The 22,574-nt window shown below is 37.5% G+C and overlaps 1 protein-coding gene across 4 annotated transcripts; it reads left to right on the top strand.

Annotated features, from left to right (window-relative positions):
• Window positions 1-361: 361 nt before the first annotated feature.
• LOC107788929 (uncharacterized) lies at window positions 362-22,574 on the top strand. Of its 4 annotated transcripts, XM_016610680.2 has the most exons (16): window positions 362-498; window positions 5,063-5,106; window positions 5,559-5,640; window positions 6,793-6,946; window positions 7,158-7,278; window positions 7,351-7,546; window positions 7,816-7,999; window positions 8,513-8,614; window positions 8,707-9,030; window positions 9,792-9,875; window positions 9,987-10,145; window positions 16,652-16,735; window positions 18,285-18,422; window positions 19,691-19,803; window positions 21,412-21,575; window positions 22,242-22,574. In XM_016610680.2, the coding sequence occupies exons 2-16, from the start codon at window positions 5,067-5,069 to the stop codon at window positions 22,340-22,342; spliced, it is 2,046 nt and encodes a 681-aa protein (XP_016466166.2). In that variant the 5' UTR covers window positions 362-498; window positions 5,063-5,066; the 3' UTR covers window positions 22,343-22,574. The 4 variants fall into 4 exon arrangements, with proteins under 4 accessions (XP_016466166.2, XP_016466160.2, XP_075106143.1 ...); XM_016610674.2 differs by having other exon boundaries at window positions 7,158-7,546; XM_075250042.1 differs by lacking the exon at window positions 5,559-5,640 and having other exon boundaries at window positions 371-498.

Raw genomic sequence — 22,574 nt, 5'->3', positions numbered from 1 at the left:
GAACTACTTCGGATCTGAGCGGGTATTCTTTGAAATTTTTAGTGCAATTCAGGTATAACTTCAACGGTGACCCAAAAGTGGGTATATATGAAAATGCCGCATAGGGGACTCTGGGAGGATTGTTCATACAATCAAACCCCTCTATAACAATCTCATTAGTTTTGATATTTTTGTTATAGAGTACGTATATTATAATATAATATCGATTATAATATATATTATAACATAAAAGTCGATTCGATAAAAATTTAGCTTTTATAATGAATAACTGTTATAGAAGGATATTGTCTAGACGAATGTGAGCGTATATAAATAGTTAGTGGGCCCGTACTATGCCCGGTCATAACATCACTAGTGTTTCAAATAAGTTGCCTTTTTGTATTCCATTAAATAAGTTGCCTCTGCTATTGTTTTCCTCTCTTCTCAACACTTCGGTTCTGTTTTCCATACATATTCCGTTCTCCGTTTCGCCGCTAATCCGACGTACAATCGCCTCCGGTAAGTGTCTTACCGTTCATGTACACCATAGTGAGCTACATGCCTGTTTGTTACTTTAAGCTTCTTATATTGCTGCTCAAAAGACTTGAAATTCGCCGTTTCTTTAAACAGTCAAATTTATTGTACTAGGGTTTTGACTTCGGTTGAAACCTTAACTATTTGAGGCAACGATCAACAAAAACACAGAGAACTCTTTGAAGTTTTGTGTATTTTTTTTCCGTCTAAAGTCGTGTTATTTGTGAAACAATGTGAAGTGTGGGTTTCGTTACTTGCTTAAATAGTTTTTTTTTTCTTCTACTTTTTCGCTTGTGTTTATACTAGTTTGGACAATGCACGATCTTAGCTTCGTGTTGGAAGAGTTTAATGATGGCCAGGTTCTGTTTATTTTCCATTTTGGGTAACTTTCAACTTTTCCCCTGTCCACCAAAGGTAGTGATAGTTTGGTAAGTACCCCTCCGTTGGGTTCGATCCCTGAGAAAGGAGTTGCCTTTTGTAGGAGCGCTTTACCCCCAAAATGGGGCTTCCCCGCATGCATGAATCCAGATTAGTCAGGCTGCAACGCAGGTCAAAGACACCGGGTGGACAACCAAAAAGAAAAAAAATGTTTCCCCTGTGCCGAAAGCACATGTTCTTTTTGTTATCCTTAGATTATTTGGTTCACTGACAAGCTCTGCAGGAGTATTCAAGAATTGTATTATGGTGAAATAATGGTGGTAGATTATTCGCTGATATGCATCTCTTGTTGGACAGTTTCGTTCATTATATTAAAAAGGTGATATACAAATATAATCTTGTCTCTGGTTTATAGAGATAAAATTTTGTTCCCAATAATACCTTTGGCCTATATATCTCTCAACCATCAATCTTGAAGATCTATGATTAGATGAAATCTTACTAAATTAAGGATAATCATGCATCTCTTTTCTTGCATATGAAACTAAATTTGTGTGACACCAACCATAAGAATTGGTTTTTATAATCAATATACAGATAAATATAACAAGGTGACCTCAAAAATTATTGCAACATGCCATACTTTATGAAACATTCCTTAAATTTTAATAAACACCGTGATAGTCTATACAGTAAGAACTACTTTCAAGGGGGTTTTGGGGTCATTTTGGTGATATTATCCAGGTATTTAATACAAATCCTTCTTCCACATTCTATAATTTAACTTAATACATATATTCACGCATAAATTATGCTGTTATTATTCATATGGGAAATGACTATTACTACTATAAAAAATTATAGGATAGCAAGAATTGTGACGCTGGGTTCTTGTTGTTTTAGATAGCTGAAGAATTCTAGAGTTTATGTACATTCTCAGAACTCGAGTACATTTGCTTGACAACTTAATCTTCTCTTGCTCATCCTGTTTGACGGTCACTTCCCTTTTTTGGACAATATATCTTGTTCATGTGTTGTTACAATTCAGGCAAGATGCTTGACATTCTTCTACTATTGATGTTTTAGGCATTAAAGACTCATGACGGTGTATAGTTCTTTGGGTTTGCAGTAGCTCTGATATCCAAAATCTGGAGCAACTCCAAAGCTAAATATGTCGATAGATAATTTCACCCCTAAAGTTTTGTCTATTCTGTAAAGGGGTGGGCTGGCACCTGCCTCCCAATTTTTTATTGACCCTATTCTGCCTTTCTTTCTCTTTTTTCCTTATGATAAATCTATTTTAACTGGACTCTGTCCTCCTATTTAAAACATTTATGTTCACCCAAAAGTAAACTAATTGATATGTCTTCTCAAGCCAAAGCCGTTTTTTTTTTTGATAAGGTAAATTGTATTAATCAAAAGGGAGAGAACTTCCGTATACAGGAAGTATACCATAGAGTAGAGAATTTACATCAGAGCATGATTCTCTACAAAAATTGCCTAATCTTCTATACAAATAGAGGTTATATGAGTGCACCAAAAAGCAATCAAAGATAAAAGACTATTCTTAAGATGTGAAAAAGGAGACTCAATCCCCTTAAAAGCTCTCCTATTTCTCTCCCCCAAACTATCCACATGAGAGCTAACGGGGCGAACATCCACGCCTTTTGCTTTCTTCTTCTACGGAAACCGGCCCAGCTATATAACATCTCCTTTACCGTGCTTGGCATCACCCATTGAACACCAAAAAGATTTAGGATTGCCCTCCACAAAGCCGAGGACACAGGGCAATGCAACAAAAGATGATCAACTTCTTCCCCTGAGCTTTTACACATGTAGCACCAACTAACAAGTGTAATTCCTCTCTTTCGAAGATTTTCAGCAGTCAAGATCACTCCCCTCGCTACAATTCAAAAAAAAGATCACTCCCCTCGCCGCTAGCCATGCAAAAAAGCACACCTTCGTGGGCGCCTTAGGAATCCAGATCGAGGAGTATGGAAAAGTGGCTTCCTCTCTCACCAACATACTCTGGTAAAAGGACTTTAAGGTAAACAAACCATCACCACGCAAACCCCATCTCCAAGAATCACAAGATGGTCGGGCCTGTTTTGCCCATATAGCAGTGTCAACAAATCTTGGAACTCCGCAATCTCCCAATCTTGCATGTTCCTTCTAAATGAGAGGTCCCATACTACCTCCTCCATGCTCCTTACGAATCTGTTGGACCATTAATTCCTTTTGGTTTGAAACTCTGAAGACGTGAGGGAAGGAGACCCTCAGAGTATCCTCTCCATGCTCCAAAGCCGCATTTTAATAGCCTATAATTTTGTCTACCTTAAAATCAAGTCTATTTTGTGTGACTTTGTTTTACTTGCATGATGAACACATTCTAATTATATTTTCTAGTTCAATTTTTTATTCAGATATTATCTCATACTTTCTTATGGAGCACAGCTTAAAATACAATTTGTTATTTATAATTCCCCTGGGATATATTTTTTGAAAAAGCTCCATTTTAATACTGCAATGCCAATCTTTTGAGTTCTATATTTGCACTTGCTACATGTGCGTGCCAAAAATTTTGTCTGCCTTACCAAGTCTAGATCCTGTGCCTTCCACTTCCGCTGTTTGTTCTATAAGTACTGCACTTCTTCCCATTGCTAGCGAGATATTTGATCTGTTCCCTAGTAATATATGAACTTCATCATTTATCTTAAATTTAGTGGCATTTCTTTTAGAACTACTTTTTCACAAGAATCTTCTGCTTTTGATTGATCACTTGATCCACAACTCTACTTGTATTAGTCACTGGAGAAGAAATAAGGGAATTGGCCTCTTCTTAGTTGGAATTAACGCAAATTATGCCAATGTCTTGTTTATCATCTTCAAGGGTCCTTTTGCTTACTTGACTTGTGGTTCACCCTTCTGGTTGGTTTATCCATGTTGGAACGTGGAAGGTCCAATAAGCGCACTAAATCTATCAAAATGAGTTTGTCCTCTTGTACTTCCGTTCTTCTATTGTTTGAGTATTATGGATGCATAAAATAAATTTTTCTAACTGGACAAAATTGGAACTAAAATTGGTTCTCTATTCTCAAGTCATCTATCATCAGGTATCAAGGGATTAAAGTGAGTGTTACGCTAAGGTTTGATACCGTAATACTTCTAAAGATATTGTTTAACATTGCAAAAGAACTCATCTTCTTTTTAAAAAGGGGAAAAGATGCTTTGACAATCTGATTGAAGTTGTCAATAACACATGGTGCTCAACTGGAACTGAAACAACTGGCTTACAAAATCTAACAAATCACAGGAGGACAAGAGAAAAGGTATTAGTGTGGAAAAGGCAAGCATTAAAGCTGGTTGCACACAAAAATACATCATTTCACGCTGGACTTAAGAAAACTTGCAAGTTTATCCTCATCCCGGCTCCGGGCCAGTCTGGTCACTTCAAAGAACAATTTGAAACTAATAAGTAAAATACCGTGCGGTTCTCTTGTTCCAGGACAATGAGTAATATCACAGGCAAAAATGCTTGTGAGAAATGAAAGGAGTGAATTATTCTCCTTCTTTAGTGATCTCTTCCAAGTTAGGGAGCTCTCATTGTTATGAGACAACAGCTGGAGAAGGAAAAGATGACTTTCCCTTCTTCGCTAAGTGACTTAGAAGAGACTAGTCCTTTGTCAGGGTATATCTGTGATATGTTATTGTTGGTGCATAAGCGCTGAATTCTGAACACAATCAATTTTATGAGCTAGCTTGTGCAGTTTACGTATTATTCGCTGATCCTTTCTGCATCTACAGAACAAGTAATGGACCCAGAAGTTCTGACAATGAAATTCAAGAAATCCACATATGCCATACTTGAGATTAACTTGTATTTCTCCTATGTTAAGGGATTCAAAATTTTATGTATGTTTAAATTTGTTTTACCCTACGCAGTATAAATTTGTTTGAATCCCCTTCATTGCACGTGGCACCGCCACTCCTGCAAAAAGTAGCTCTACAGTGTACTTGTAGAGTTCTTTTTTTGAGGGGTAAGGTAGGTATCTTTTAGAGCTAAGTTAAATTTCGCCTTTTATGATATTATGAATGTTCGAACGCATTAGGTTTGAAATTTTTATTCTTTAGTTCAATGCCCTTATGGCTGTTCCATGGTATGTTATTCTAGGTTTATGATGGGACTTGGCACGGAGGAGGAGTTATCATGCGAAGGTAAAATCTTTTTTTAATTAATCTAAAAAGAAAAAAAAGTTTGTTTGATGGATCTTTCTCTTGCTATTAATCTTTGAGTCGTTAGTGGCTATCATATTATATGTTATTATTTCAATGGTCAGAGTTCAGACATAAAGAATATGAATGTAATTGTATACCGGTACTTAGCATTGAGAGCAGCTGATGATATCATTCATAAAATGATCATGAGATATTGTTGTGGTATAGGTTTTCTTAATGCCTTGTATCATCAACGCATTGAAAGTTTAAACTGGGCTCTTTGACCCTTTATTTTTAAAGTATAGTTTATAAACAAATTCCTTCCTTTTGTTCACTCCTTTATCATCTTGAGATTTATTGATTTGTTTTGATTGCTTTGGATGTTTGTGCAAAATCCTAAGCCATTTATTTCATTTACTTATTTTCCCATCTGACTATTTTAATTGTTGTAGATGGCTTTAAACAGTATATTAAGGTGACAAAGGACAAAAGAATCATATGTCAAACTCAGTGTCTCAATCCACCTGCCAATATGTATGTAACAAGTCACAAAATCATTTAATATTCCAGCTTTCATTGCTCTTCTGCCTAGCTTCACCTTCAGAATAGCTCATGCGTGTTTTATTACCATGTTATGGTGTACAGTTATGGAACCTTATGTGCTGATATAATTTCTATCTGCTGCTGGAAGTTCTAATTGAGTTGTGAATAAACTTCTATTTTCTTTTCTTGAGGGAAATAAGAGAATTGAGAAGTAAGTTTGTTCAGTGGAAAATTTGGAAGTTCCCTCCAAAAGCATTTTTCTCTCTGGAGTTTATCAACTTCTTATTCCAATTTCGGATGGAAGCTATTTATTGTTGTCAATCAAGTTGTTTATCAGTCGCAAACATGGTAATTTTTTTTGTTCTTTCTGGTGTTAAAGAGTTAGCTCTTCCTTCTCCGAAAAAAAAAACAAAAACCCAAAAAAAGAGAGAAAGATTTAGCTCTTGAATCTGCTAGCAAGAAAATTTATTCTCCTTTTCACCTTCATTAGTCTCAACTCTTCTTTCCCCATTACAACTGCATGATCCACTACTAAAACCAAGTGATGCTTTTGAATCCTCAAATTACTCCCTTTAGCAGGCATCATTCTCTTTCTTCTGCAACTGCCATGCCATCATAGCTGCAGCCATCCTCTGCGCAATGCAACTCAATTTTCAACATTTTTCCATCTTCAAACTGGTCCAATGTTTCTTCCTCTGCAAAATGCTGCACCCATTATGCAAAAACATGTGGAGAGATTTTAATCAATTTTCCATTGTAGTCGTAGAGGCAAAAACTAAATACAACCTTTTTATCCAATCCAAATATGACTAAAATTCCATTTATCCGTTCAAAAAAATTATCACAAAGATATATCCATTCAAAAAATAGAAAAAAACCTATGCCATGGTGATGCAGGAGGATTAACATTATAATCTGCCTTAAAAGCAGAAGCTTGATTTCTGATTGACAAATTTTATGCTCTACAGTTAACAAGGCTTTACTGTTTTTCTTGAGTGAAATCTAAATCATGGGGAGTTCTTTTGAAAAACGGTTTTGTCTACTGGGTAATGCATTACGTGGCCAGATGCTTTCCACACTTCCTCGCTTCTTTGCTCCATTTATGCAAATTATGAGGTGCACTTACTCTGACATGCTTAACAGGCCTGCAGTTTGGAATATAACAGACATTGTACGAGAAGAAAAAGTTGACTTCCTCTCTGAGGTATCCTGCTGCTTGTTACGTCGTGCTCCAGAAAATTCTTATCAGGAAAAGGAGTGGGGAGAATTCCTCGGTTTCCTTCGGAAACACAAAAGGGTAAATTTGCTTCTAAAATCCTGAATATACCTTATTGCACTGATGAATTCCTGCAAAAAAATTGAAGAAGGCAGCAAATGTTTTTGCTTCCTACTAACAATTTCTAGGTGCTCATATTACTTTTAACTTCTATTGGTCTATCCAAGCGTATCTTTTTGTATTAGTTTGCTAGTATTAAAGATTGTAACTTTTGTTGGACATGATCTTGAAGATTGCTACTGGAAAGCATGAATCCTTTGAATTTTTCATACTTCCTCCGAAAGAAGGCTCAGGATTGAGCTCTACAAATGCTTGTTACCGGGAGGGGGGAAAACCAAGTGAATGTCCTGCGGGTAAGGCCTCTGGATCAACTTCTTGTGTGATTGAGGATGCTTGTTCTCCCTACTATAAGGAGGCTGTTGTAGGTGCCCCAACTTTTGATGGGTCAGCCAAAGCTATTGGAAGACCTGACAAAACAACTCAACAAAATCTTTCCTTGGAGAGAAATTATGTGCGTGCAGATCCCAGTTATTTGAAAACTCTAGGTCACACTCATTCTGGTTGGTTTTTTGGGGCAATTGCTGAGTTCGTAGACAATTCTCGAGACGCTAAAGCAACTAAGTAGGTACACAAGTTCCCTTTCCTGTTCTATGATTCTTTACTGACTTCCTTATTTATATTTTGTCTATACTTCCCTTTCTAGTACTATTACCAATGATTCTTTTTCTTCAAAATGCTTTTCCTTCTACTTGATCATTCTGCCGTGCTTGCAGTTCCCCCTTGTAACATTTGCTAAAAGGTGGGGGAAGGTAGAGGTTACCATGTATGTTTTGTGCATTTAAGTTTCATAGTTCCTCATTTCACATTGCTTTTCATTGGATATTTGACAGGCTGGAAATTTCTATTGCCATGATATTTTCAAAAGCGGTTGGCAGAGAAATTCCTATGCTGTGCATTATAGACGATGGGTGTGGAATGAACCATCAGGAGGTGCTTCAGATGGTATCATTTGGACACAGGCAACCTGATGCAGATGACCCTAATCGTATTGGGAGATTCGGAATTGGTTTTAAGGTAGCTTAGTATTTGCTGTTGTCACCCTTTATGTGAAATTGCGGAGGTCCCTATCTTGTTGCCCGAAGAACCTTATAAATAGATCTCATTTAACCTTTTCAATGATATGAATTAAAAATATTTTTATTGTGTCCTTGTCCTCCATGATTTTGTTCCCACTTTTCTTAAAGAGATAGGGTGAGAATTCTATTCCATTCACATAGTTAGTTGATGTGCTGCCAAGTTGTGAATCCTAAGCTAAAACATGATTCTGTACAAAGTATACCTGCAATTAGCTTTTATACCATGTGGTTGTTGGGAATAAGCTTCATGGTTTAATGGTTAGGACTTTGGAGTTTGAATCCTGTAATTAATGATATGACTTCCTCATTTATAAGAATGCTGGATTGCAATGCAAGTGCGGGCATATAGATGCATCTCCTTTTGCTTGAGTTTCTTTCACCTTGCTGTAACCCCTGATTAGCTTTTGGATAACATGATATCTTTGTCGTTCCATTGATGTTCTTTGTGCAGACTGGGGCAATGAAACTTGGAAAAGATGCCTTGGTTCTGACACAGACCGCTAACTCTAGATCAATTGCTTTCCTTTCCCAGACACTCAATGAAGGCAAAGATGTAGGCACCAAAGCAACATAATAAACTTCTTGTTTTGGTTATAATGCTTTCTCAGTAGTGCTCGTCTTTATCTGCTCATTCTTGTGCTGCAGAATCTGGAGATACCCATTGTAAGCTACTACAGAAATGGGCAATTTATGGAGTTGGATAAGCAAAATGAGGCTTTATTCAAACACAACTTGAAAGCTATTAAGGAATTTTCACCATTTGATAAATACTTCATAGGTGAAAAAGTAGGTCTATTCAGTAATAATGGCACAGGAACACAGATCTATATCTGGAACCTGGATGAGTGGGGATCCAATTATAGCCTGCAATGGGAGTCTGGAATAACTGGCGCGAGCTCCTTTCATCAAGGCGATATTCTCATTCGTTCTAGACGGGTCAGAGCTCGTCCAGGCCAAATGACTCAAATGGTTGGTTACTTTCTTTTATAACTTATATCATTATTTTTCTCTTCATATTGCTAAGTTGCTGTTGAGGTGGATGTGCGGGCATACAAGGATGGATAAGATTAGGAATGAAGATATTCGAGAGAAGGTGGGCGTGGCCCCCATGGAGGACAAGATGCGGGAAGTAAGACTCAGATGGTTCGGGCACATTCAGAGGAGGAGCACTGATGCACCAGTGAGGAGGTGTGAGCGACTGGCTATAGTGGGCATGCGGAGAGGTAGAGGGCGACCTAAGAAGTATTGGGGAGAGGTGATCAGACAGGACATGGCGCGACTTAGGATTACTGAGGACATGGCCCTTGACAGGGAATTATGGAGGTCGAGCATTAAGGTTGTAGGTTAGGGGAAAATTGTGAATATTTCTACAGCACAATAGAGTGAGACTAGCCAGTTAGGAGTTAGACTAAGAATGCCATTGGTCGTCTGTTGATGCAGGGCTTTACCTACTAGTTTTTACTATACCAGCCATCTATTTCGTATTTCGTATTCTGTATTTCATATCTCCTATATTGCTGTTATTTTATTATGCATTTTTATGGTACAAATATATCGTCCTTGTTGCTTTTTTGAGCCGAGGGTCTCCTGGAAACAACCTCTCTACCCTTCGGGGTAGGGGTAAGGTTTGCGTACATATTACCCTCCCCTGACCCCACTTGTGGGATTATACTGGGTCGTTGTTGTTGTTGTTGTTGTTGTATTGCTAAGTTGCGGTTGTTTGGTTTTAGGTGCCTTTGGACTATTCACTTAGATCTTATTTGGAAGTGATCTTTCTTGATCCACGGATGAAAATATATGTCCAAGGATCACAGGTACTTACATACATATGGCTATGTGTCACAATTGCGTAGGCTGGTCCCAAACTCCCAATGTATTGCTAATAAGATCGGAAACTGATTTTCTTATGTTTACTACTTTAACAGGTTAAAAGCCGCCCATTAGCAAGATCTCTAAACAAGACTGTTGTGGAAAATGGTACTATTATGGGGAAACCTGTTCAACTTACACTAGGTTGCAGTCAATTGGAATGGGAAGAAGCAAATAGTGGAATGTTTCTGTATTGGCATGGGCGTCTAATAGAGGTGAGCATTGGACATCCATTCATGCCTTCTTCATTGTTTCGGAAATGAGAGATGTTTTCTTTCTTTTGCCTTCAGTTGTTCATAATTTTATTGTGATCTAGCATTCCATTGCCGTGAAATGAAAAGAAGATTGAACTTTAACCCCCAACCCCTCCCTACCCCCACAAAGAAAAAAGAAATAAAAGAAGATTGAACTAAGAATGGGTTCTAATAGAAGATTGTTTTTTTTAAGTGAATTTCATTAAATAGTACCAAGAAGGTATTGCAAAATTACAGGAAGGGTAGTTACAGTTTCACAACTACCTCTATTTCAACAAGATCCATACCATCTAAGCATTCTTACACAAATCTTAGCATCTAATCTGAGATTGTTTGCTTGTGTAGAATATTCTCTCTCTTTTCTATTGGAACTTATTCTTTTACTCTGCTTCTTGACTTTTTAACTGTTCAGTCTCAAATCTCAATTTAGTTTTTGCATCTAACACCTGGAGTTTTTGGTAAGTTGGGGTATGCCTTAATGGATATTCTACTGTTTCATTAGTTTCCCTGGGAGATTAAATTGTTGTCATATTTGAAGCTTGACCCCTTTTTGAAGCACTGTCAGTTCTTTTAATCCGTTTCTCAATTTAATTTGATAATGCTTGTCGTTTTCTGTTGCCCATACTTACATGGATTATTTGGAAATCACACTCCCATGCACCCAGGGGCGGATCTATGTAGAGGTATGGGAATGGTATGCCGCCCGGTCGCTCGGGTAAAATTTCACATAGGTATTGGTATTTCACGTAAAAAACGTTACAAAAAGGACATAAAGTAAAGAATGGCACCCCTAGTCACAAAGGGATTGTAGGTGCCACAGTCAAAGTCTCCCTTACCAGACTTTAGGCCCAGGATCGATACCCACTTCCTCACATTAGCAGAGGTTAAACTCTGCTTTTCCTTTTGACGAGTTGTCCCTCTTTCCATTTTCTTTTCCTTTTTTTAATTCTTTTTATTTTCATTCTTGTATTTCCACTCTATGTTCAATTATTTATTTAAATTGTAAAAGTATATCTACTTCTGTTTCTTTTTCTAGATCTCATCAAAATATTTATTTGAATATGCTTTGGATATTATTTTTCATTTTATCTAGTTAATGTTATTCTTTTTCTTGATTTCAAATAAAGAATCAAACATTTTAGTTTGGTTATCACGTGTTTATTTATGCACAAAAAAAATATACAAAGCGAACCAAATTAATTCAAAATGAATTGCATCACAAAATTAATTTAAAACTACACGAAACGACCTGATGCACATCCTAATTCAACTTCATTGACTAGCGGTAAGTTCACATTGAATACAACGGCACCCGTAGCCATTAGATCCTAGTTTGGGTTTTGATAGTTAAACATCTAGTTGTCACGACCCTAAATCTGACCCGACCATGATGGCGCCTATCGTGAAACTAGGCCAGCCGACACAAACCCCAAAACCAACCAGAAATTTATGATAAGTCATTTTTAGCTATTAATTAACTAAAATCCCATAATATAAGTTAGAATAAGTAGTGCGGAAAATAAACACAAGCCCAACATCGAGGTGTCACAAGTCAGGAGCATTTACTACGACTGTTCTGATGACATCAAGGCCAACATGGCCGGGAAAATCACAAAAATACACTAAGGAAGAATAAAGGAGGGAGAAAAGCAGGGTTGCGATCGCCAGATAGCTATCTCGTTAACTCCGATGAACCTGCCACTAAGTAATCAACACCCGCCATCGGGTTCAGAAATGCCTGAATCTGCACACAAGGTGCATGGAGTAATGTGAGTACGCCAACTCAGTAAGTAATAAAAGTAAATGAAAGTTGAGCAGCAAGAAAACACGTAAACCACGTCATAAAGCTACAGCAAATACAGTACATTTCCAAAACAATGCAGAAATCATTTATTTCGTAAATCAAGCTCAGTTTCAGTAAAAACCCTTCCTTTTAAAACATAATAGTTTCAAACGAGTGATAAAACAGTGAGTAAAAATGATAGAAATGTAAACCGCCCCTCGGGCAAAAACATGTACCATAAACCGCCCCTCGGGCATAATATCAACATAACCAGCCCCTCGGGCTACCTCGCAATCACTCGTAATCAGCATCTCGGGCATAACATGAATCAAGAACCCCCCTTGGGCAAAACATGGATCAACAACATCCCCTCGGGCAACAATATGAATCAACAACAGCCCCTCGGGCTACATCACATCACTCACACTGGGTACCCGCGCTCACTGGGGGTGTACAGACTCCGGAGGAGCTCCTACAGCCCAAGCGCTATAACAAGCCATCTTGTGGCATAATCAATCAGGCCCTCGGCCTCACATAACAACAAGCCACCTCGTGGCATAAATTACTCAGGCCCTTGGCCTCACAATATCATGAATCAGTAACAACTTGTTGCGGCATGCAGCCCGATCCCATAATATCCTCACAACACAGGCCCTCGGCCTCACTCAGTCAGAAAATCTCTCAAGTCACTCGGGCTAACCGTAAAAAAAACAGGATGCTAGCCCAAAATATCATTTAAAGTATCAAAACGAAGTAAATATGGTTGAGTTATGAAATCAGTAAAATACAGCATGATTGAGTACACATATTAAGTCAAAACAGTGAGGAATAGTAGTAAAAAGCCCCTAAGGGTCCAAACAGTTGGCACTGAGCCCAAATATGGCATTCAACCCAAAACATAGTAATACTTTCCAAAACACAATGATATCAAACAGTTTTCAATCAAATGCGCGACTTAATAGTCGTATGGGACGGACCAAGTCACAATCCCCAACGATGCACGACCCCACGCTCGTCATCTAATGTGTGTGTCACCTCGAAGTAGCACAACAATGTGAAATCTGGGGTTTCATACCTTCACGACAACATTTACAATCATTACTTACCTCAAATTGGATAAAACTCTAGCCCGCGATGCTCTTGCCTCTCGAATCGACCTCCAAATGCTCCAAATCTAACCAAAATCAGTATATTATCATAAACATACGCTAAAGGAACAAAGCCCAAGCGAAAATAATCAAATTAACCCAAGAATCCCGAAATTGCTCAAACCCAGCCCCTGGGCCCACGTCTCGAAATCCGACCAAAGTCTCAAAATACGACAACCCATTCAATTACGAGACTATCCATACTAGTTTCACTCAATTCCGACTTCGAATCGGCTTTCACATCCCAAAAATTCATTTTATGAAGCTCCACAAAATTTTCCCCAAATTTTCATCCCAAATCTCTACTCAAATGATGAATCCAATGCTATAATCATGTATTTTAGCCAAAATTGAGTTAGAATCACTTATCCTGATGGTTTTCTTGAAAATCCCTCGAAAAACCGCCAAAACCCGAGCTCTCTAGGTCAAAATATGAAACAAAATCCCAAATCTCGTATTTATAGTGCACCTCTTGGATTCCCATCACCGCTGACCGCGGTTCTGGTGGCTGCACAGACATGCCTTAGTATTTTGGCCATAACTTTCTCTACAGATGTCCAAATTATGATTTCTCTACCTTTTTGGAAACTAGACACGAAGGGCTACAACTTTTGTTTTTGAATCCCAAATCTCGTATTTATAGTGCACCTCTTGGATTCCCATCACCGCTGACCGCGGTAAATCACCTCTGACCGCGGTTCTGGTGGCTGCACAGACAGGCCTTAGTATTTTGGCCATAACTTTCTCTACAGATGTCCAAATTATGATTTCTCTACCTTTTTGAAAACTAGACACGAAGGGCTACAACTTTCGTTTTTTAATCATCTTAAAATTCCTTGTAGATCAAAAGATATAGGCTTCCGAAGTCAGACCAAACGAACCTGTAGATTCTACCCTGGATCGCCTCAGCGCTCCTTTTTCCGCCTCAGCGGTAAAACTTCCGCCTCAACGGTAGATTTAAGCACCAGAACCATTGCTTGAGTTCTGGTAATGCTCAGACCCGCTCAAAACTCACTCGAAACCCACCCGGGGCCCTCGGGACCTCAACCAAGCATACCAACACCTCCCATAACTTCATTAAAACTTAGTCGAACCTTCGAATAACTCAAAACAACACCAAAACACCAAATCAACTTCGGATTCAAGCTTAAGAACTTAGGAACTTTCAAATTCAACAAACAATGCCGAAACCCATCAAATCACCTCCGAATGACCTGAAATTTTGTACACATGTCACAAATGACACTACGAACCTACTCCAACTCCCGGAATTCTATTCCGACTCCGATATCAAATTTTTCACTGCCGACTGGAAATCGCTAAATTTTCAATTTCACCAATTCAAGCCTAATTCTACCACGGACCTTCAAAACACAATCCGGACGCGCTTATAAGTCCAAAATCACCTAACAGAGCTAATAGAGTCGTCAAAATTCAAATTCGAGGTCAAATACTACAAAGTTAAAACTTGGTCAAACCTTTCAAATTTAAAGCTTCAAACTGAGAATCATTCTTCCATATCTATTCCGATTAACCTGAAAACCGAAACCGACGATTTATATAAGTCATAATACATCATACGGGGCTAGTCATGTCTGAGAACTGGCGAACGAAGTGCAAGTGCTCAAAATGACCGATCGGGTCGTTACACTAGTACAACTAGCAAGGTGAACTTCCATGAAAAATCTAATTGAATTCTCAATTGCTAAAATATATGAAAGAGTTGCGTAGGAATTTTTAGAAGCTAGCTTAATGATAATGAGTAGCCCTGCAGTTTAACGCCCACACACTGCTCATGTATAAGTAGTAAAAGTGGATCAGCAAGTTTTGCAATTTTGTCATGGCGAATTCTGGAAAATAACTTTTCTTGGAATATGCTTTGTAAAATGGTAGTTGGCAGGTTGGATGATATTCAGCTTTTATTTAATTGCTCTTCAAAGGTCCACCGATGGGGGGATAAATCAGACAAAAATTTGGGCTGTCCTTTTTCCCCCACTTTCTTTGTTTTTATGTGAAATTGGGAACTGCGAAGCGATTTTCTTGTAACTTGTCCACAGTTTGAGGACAACAGAATCATTTATTTATCCACTTTTGAGGTAGAAACTCTTAATTTATAAGCCTGTTCAGTTAGATGTATCCTTTATCCAGTTTAAGATCTTGTCCACAAGACCTTCTAAAATGCAGAGTGCTATTAGCAAATACTTTCCACTCAGCATGAGGAGTCTAACTAAACTCCTTAATGCCGCGGCACACCAACCTAGAGTAGCTTGTACAACTGGATACCGAGACTCAGCATAACTGGGTTGCATGCTAAGCTTCATAATTTGTTAACTGACCAATCATGATTAAACAAGGATTTATACTTGGTGTCATATCCTTTGCCCTCCTCTAGAGTTCATCAGATCTCAAATATATCATGTGTCCAAACCCTTCCCCTTCTTTATAATGATACCAGCTTAAAGTTGAACTTCAGGGCTTACGGAAGCTTGTGGTTATCAGTTGTCTTCAGGCTGATTTAAGTAAACTGAAACTCCATTCTAGATTGATCAAGAACATAAGTGTCATACTTGCCTATAAAATATATGGACGTTTCTGGAAAAGTATTACTGTTGATGATGAGAAGAAAGTAAAAACTACGAAAACAAGAGGTCGCCGCAGCATGTACTTCAGTTGAAGGACATAATGAATTGATATAAATTGATCGTTACGCGTTCAATACTTCAAAGATATAGGATGCATTGAATAACTATCTAGCATATTCCCCAGTTTTTTCTTGTTGAGTTCAATGTCCATTGTCCAGTCTGGGTGCAGCAGCAACAACAACATCATACCCAGTAAAATCCCACTAGTGGGGTCTGTGGAGGGGTAGGATGTACGCAGACCTTCCCCCTTCCCCCGAAGGGTAGATGTCTGGGTGCAGCAGCATATGGTGATAGTAGAATCCCTTATCTCAATAGTTTTGGTTCTTAATTCTGTATCTTGATTGTAATTTATGCACTTCTTATATGTTATATTACTTGGTGGGTTAAATAGACTACATTACTTGATTGTATGGGTTTCGGATTCCTGAAGCTGACTTGATTATAGCCTCCCCCGAATATCCCTTACTCAATGTATCTTTCAGCATATACTTGATTTGAAGGTCACTATGGCTTGATATCAATTGATTGTTAGATACTTGAAAAATATAGAACGAATTGGACAACTATTTACTCGTTTTCTTTCCCCAGTTTTGAGTCTCTTGTTGCGTTCAATATGCAGTCTATAGTGCAGCGGCATATGGTTATAGAACCTCTTCTTTCAGTAGTTTGGATTATTGAATCTGTATCTTGATTACAATTTATTAACTTCAAATATTTTAAAGTCAAGAGGATGCTAACATTTCGATTCCTAGAAAATAAAGGATGAAAAAGATTAGTTTTTATTGTCACTATGGGTTAGGTGAATATATAAATATTTACGTACTCGTGGCTGGCAAATCACTTGTCTAGCTTACAATCTGTAGTGTAGCAGCTCACATGGTTATTCTATCACAGGCTTACAAGAGAGTTGGGAGCATGATGCATAATGGAGATAATGGCCGTGGTGTCATTGGTGTTATTGATGTCACAAATCTAATGGTGAACATTCCTTCTGTTTGTTGTCTGATACTTTCTGAAATAAATATGCTGCAAATATTTTTGATCTTTGTGAGTTGTAATCATACCATTTGGCTCACAAATGTGAACGATGTTTTTGTTTTCACCTAAAATTACTTGGAATAGCATTACAATCATAAAGTTTTGCGTCTTAGACAATTTTTTTCATAGTAAAATTATAGCGGTGTGTTATATTATTTTATGGTCATCCCTTCAAGCATGTTTGAGTTAGTATTTTCGTTAGTCTATATAGTTTTTGTGGGCCTTTAACTTTTTAGTTTTTGTGGGCCTTTAACTTTTTAGGAAGTCGCACTTAAGCCATGTTGAAAATGAAGGAGATTTGCAACATTCATTGAGTTTAAGACGTGAGACATTTTTTCCCTCAAGTGACATTTAGATGTAAATCCGTTTGTTTAGGCTCTAAGCCTGCATGTAATTCTGTATTACTGATGTTCAATTCAGTTACTTTTACATTTAAAAAAAAATGAAAAATGAAAGTTAAGCAATTATGAAGATGACACGGTGGTAATTGTTGGTGACTTGGAGTAATTAAACTTTGAGCAAGTGAAAGGTTTGAGAAATTACTGGCCGGGGAAAAGGACAAAAAGCAAACAAATCTTACATATGTAGTTACAATGTTAATGATGATCAAACAAAAGATATCTATCTTGAGCTGGAAGATTCTTAGAGTCACTTGAGATGTTTCTTTTAATAGTTTCTATTGATATGAATTTCCTTGAGAATTAACTTGAGTTTTTGAATGGAATACATGTTTGTCAACAATACGAGGTTACTTTTGCCTATCAACATTTTATTCTAGGGTTTCTTGATTATTTGATAATAATTTTTTTCCTGGTGTAAGAGGAAACGTTGATAGTTGAGTAGATTTTTAGGATTCTGAAGTATACTCATAGTATAATGCTTTTGTGTGTGACCTATAGGTCATGAGTTCGGCCCGTGGAATTAGCTACTATAATGCTTGCATCAGGGTAGACTGCCTACATTACACCCTCTTGGGGTGCGGCCCTTACGCGGATCCTGCGTAAATGCGGGATGCTTCGTGCACTGGGCTGCCCTTTTTGTCCTTTTATCAATAAATCAAAAATCCCAAATTCCAAACCAGTTGAGGTAGGCTATATGAATCGTTAGCATTCATGACGATTTTTATGCTGGCTCACAACCTACTGTCACCTTTGTCCTTTATCTGGGTCTGGAATCATCTACACTTTTGCACATAGGTGAAGTTGCCATCTTGATGTATCATTTAATTTTTTGATATTAAGAAAGTTAGAAAAGGAACTGAATATTTACTGAAAATATTAATAAAGAAGGTGATGCTGTAGCAAAGAAGCTTTCTTTTTTACCTTTTTAGAAGACTTTCTTTATGATAAAAGAGGTACAGAAAACTTAACTTTTTTCTAAAAGCACATAGGCGAAGCTGCCAACTTGATGTATCAATAAAAAAAATATGATATTAAAAATGTTAGAAAAGAAAATGAATATTTACTCCACTAATGTGTTTCTGGCACAGGCTGAAGATAATGGTCATGTTTGGGTGCACAACAATAAGCAAGGATTCCAGGACTGCGAAGTGTATGCTGAATTGGAGAAGTGGCTGGGGGGAAAATCGGACAGATACTTGGACGAACACGTCGATAAAGTTGAATTGGTACTCCCTCACTATACTGACCTAGTATGAAGTTCATTTCTGGTCCAGCTGAAGCTATTTCTTCCCTCCCCTCTCCCGTCCCAATTCTTGAATATTATAAATGATAAGTAATGATATTTTTTTCGAGTTTAATAAAATATTGTGTTTTGGAGTAATTCAAAAGCTGACCATACTCTTCAACTTTCTCATTTGATTTCTCATATTTTATGGGATGACTTCTGCTAAGATATTTGATGAAATATCCAAACTTTTGAAATAGTTGTGGGATTCAGTAGAGATGTAAGTATATAAACAACGGAATTTATTGTGTAGCATCATTGTTCTCCTGTGAGGGCAATTGCTAGTATTCTGTGATGGCGTCATTTTAATTTAATCGCTTAATGTGTTTCAATGTTTCTATCCCTTAGTGATGTGTTTCGATCTCAATGTTTGTTTAGCTTCTTGTCAGGTAATAACTCTAAAAAGAAATCCAACTTATTTTGTATCGAGGATGCAATCTAATAACTTAAAACCACCCCGTCAATGAGAACTGATTAAATGAATTCCGTGAGAGTAATTTGAAGGATAAACTAGTTGTGGCGTATTTATGCAATCAAAGCGAAGTAAGACTTTGCCGGAGCTGGATCCGAAAAATGGGAAAGTAAAATCAGAGAAGCAATGATAAGCAAGGCAATAAAAAACATTTGAAGAAAAATTATTAGTTCGGTGATTCTAGAGTAAGGGTGGTCCAAGGTATCATCACTAATGCGCTGTTGTTTTCCCCTTTTGGAGATTGGTGAAGTGATTTATCACGTTTTCCATAGCCAACAAGGAGGTTTATGGCACAAAAGTTTTATTAAGAGGTTCATCTGATTAGAAATAAAGCATGAGGAAAACGTTGGAATGTTTCTGGTAATCTGATTCGCGTGTAATATGTAAACTATTTTAGAATCGGAAATTGATGCCGTTTCTCTGTGAGTACGATTATCCAAACTACTGCCTATATAGGCAGCAGTATGCCTTTACTTTCATCTCAAGCAGATGCCTTTTTGAAGAAGTGCTGTTAATCATGTTCTTTTTATGATTCCCTTTTTGAAATACCAGTGCATTCACAGTCCAGCTTTGCCGGCATTTCTGAGACCGAGCTAAGCATGGAGAAGGGGTCTCCTATATCTCTTTAGTCTTTCTGTAGCCTTTCTATTGCATTTTTAGATTGTAAAGTTCATGGTTCATTTTTGTCAAAGATGACATTCTCACCAAATTTTAACTAGGGTTTTCCTCTCTTACAGAAGGCGGGTACCGGTGTCTACAAACCTGACCACGAGTGGGTGCAGTGTGACAAATGTAGAAAGTGGAGAATGTTGAGCCATGGCTTCAACAGCAAGAGTTTACCGCTTCAGTGGTAAGAGTCTTTTCTGACTTCCCCCAACTAAATTGAGAAATATGACCTAAAATAGAGCTTCTCTAGCAGTGTTGCTAAAAGCTATGGCTTTATCGCTTAGAGCGATGAAGCAATGTGAAGCGAGGGGTTGTAGCGTCATGGGTGAATCCATGTTCTTTGGAGAAATGTGCACTTCAAACAATGACGCGCAAAGTGATCCAAAGAAAAGGTGGTCGGTTATTTGGATTTCAACTTTGAGGAGTTGGATTAATATCGGCGCTTACCTTCTCAGTTATCGCTTCAAGCCCCACGAACCTTGCTACATTTTGCACTTTTCACTTTTAAAACTAGTGTCTCTCTAAGAATCTTAACTTGATTTATCCAAAATAAATCCAAGAAGTCTTATCCACAATTGATGTCCTCATATGTCGGGGTCTTTCTCTCACCCCAAGCACTGAATTGTTCTCTTGTAAAGAATGTTTCCATGTGATCATAATTTTCAGAACTCTTCTGATAGTTTAAAACCCTTGAACAATACAATCAGATACTTTTGCTCTGTAAATCAAGACTATTGCAGATCTTAAATCCGAGTGGTAGCATACGTCTTCTAAAAGTAAATAAAAGTGTTCGCACTCTAACAACTTAACTTTTGAATTAGACAGTTTACACCCTTCAATAGGGTATCAGATGGTATTGGAGTAGGTAGAAGTAGGTAGAAATTTGGCGGTTGAATCTCATCATCATCCATCAAAAATAATCAAATCTACATGTACGCAAGTGTGTTGCTAACCTGAAATAAATAACTGAAGCTGTACTACGAAGAAATTTAAGTTTGAGAAGTTAACACTAAGGATGCCATTTTTTGGAATTAGAAAAATTTGAGAACTCATACTAGCAAATGGTCCCGATCTATGCCAAAATGGCCCGAGTAAATTCCAACCAGTGAAATCAAGCTCAACAAGATTATATCAAGGAAATTGGCCCATAAAGTTAGTACTATAGGCTCCACATTTAAAAAATAATAATACTGAAGTCTCAACTCTATATTCGAGCTCTAAATAAAAGCATGTTCAAGTTGCTAAAGTATGTACAAGTTCCGGTATTACAAGATGAAGCCACTCAAACACACTTTAACAGAGACTACTTCTGGACAGATGTTTGATAGATTCAACATAAACATGACTCATCTAACTAATCCTAGGAGCCAAGTTAATTGATAGGTACCGCGGATTTACATCCATGAGTAATCTGATATAGAGACTGCTTTAGTTCTGAAAAATTAACTCCTCTTTCCCATCGCATTACTATTATCCAGGAATAGAGAATCTGGAATTCACAGATAATATGCTGTTTCACTGATTATACGGCCAAATGTCAAATTTGAAGGATACAGAAAACGGACTTTATAGAAGAAATGATTTATTGCAAGACGAAGTCTATTATGGTCATGTACTCTGCAGTCAGCTTCTACCTGTTTGCTCAGTATCATTTTAATAGCTAACTCTTTTTTGCTGTTGTTGGTGTCTCTTGTTTTCTCATGTATAATGATTTTTCACTAAGTTCTTTGTCAATTGTATTTGCCACATATTCACTATGTTTGTTCTGTCAATCTTGTTCGACATACTCTAGGTTCTGTTACATGAAACCTTTTAATGGTAAGTGCGAGATACCAGAACAGGAAGTTGAACCTGGAGTGATAACAATATCCAGCAAGCGTTTGGGATACACTCCCACTGAAGATCGTGAAGAAATAAAGGGCAAGTTCTCCAGAAAAGCTGCGGAAACATCAGAAAGTATGACCCTGAAAATTGTTCTCTTCCTTAGTTATTCTGGTTTGCTGCTACAAGTATAATAGTTAAGTTCCTCTTTTGCCTGGTGAGGAGAGGTGTTTGTTAAAGTGGTTTGTGCATAAGTAGATAAAGTTTCCAAGTTTAGGTGCAGCTTGGATATATGATTATAGATGGTCATTAGAGTTCTATTTAGAGGGTTGACCCAAGATATCAATGTTTATTGGGAAGGTTTGCTGGGTGGGAAATCTGGAATTGATGATTTCATTTTAAGTTTAGTGTTTTTGTGGTACAGACTACCGGGGTCTATATCCCTTGCCATTACTTGAGGTAAAGTAAACATATCCAGAGCATGTTTAGGAGATGTCATGCTGATGGTTCAGTTTTCGGTGCGAGAAACAAAGAAACCTTTCAGCTCTTTAATAGGGTGGAATTTCTTTGATGGTTGTCTCGCCTATACTTTTGCATTAGACGTATGTTAACTGGATCAATATAATTTTCGAGAGATAAATGAGGGTTTATTATGATACAGGTTCTGACATTCTCAGTTTTAAGTGATCTATAATGAGGCTTAACTTTTGAAGATGTTCCAATTACATGATAAACAGGATAATGATTTTTAGGCCTCATTGTCTCTTTCTCATATTATATGCTCAACGGTTTCTTATGCAGACATTGGTGAGAACATTTCAAGTCAAACCATGGAGGATGATCTTCCAAACGACTATTCAGAGAGACGTAAAAGGTTCAGAAGGAGTTGTAGAAAAAGTTAGTATTATTTTGAATCGTCTTGTTTCTTCATGTGCAGGTATCTTATGTATATGTTGTCAATAGATTTTTTTTGTTACTACAACAATATGTTATGATCGGTCGTCAAGAAATGTGTTATACGACCGAGCACATATCTTTTTGAAGCCTTCTATTTTCATCTTGTACAAGTGATTGTTCCAAGTGAAGCATAGATATTCACTTTTAGATCGAATATAGTATACTTAATTGCTCGGC

Source organism: Nicotiana tabacum, chromosome 3 (genome assembly GCF_000715075.1).
Source record: "Nicotiana tabacum cultivar K326 chromosome 3, ASM71507v2, whole genome shotgun sequence".
NCBI lineage: Eukaryota > Viridiplantae > Streptophyta > Magnoliopsida > Solanales > Solanaceae > Nicotiana > Nicotiana tabacum.
Note: the sequence above shows the minus strand (reverse complement) of the source record. Positions and strands in the feature narration are given on the sequence as shown.

Coding starts and splice junctions, on each gene's coding strand:
- LOC107788929 (XM_016610674.2), top strand. CDS start 5,067: ATGATGGGACTTGGCACGGAGGAGGAGTTATCATGCGAAG. Junction 10,146..16,651: donor GGCATGGGCGTCTAATAGAG/GTGAGCATTGGA, acceptor ATTCTATCACAG/GCTTACAAGAGAGTTGGGAG. Junction 21,576..22,241: donor AGCTGCGGAAACATCAGAAA/GTATGACCCTGA, acceptor TTTCTTATGCAG/ACATTGGTGAGAACATTTCA.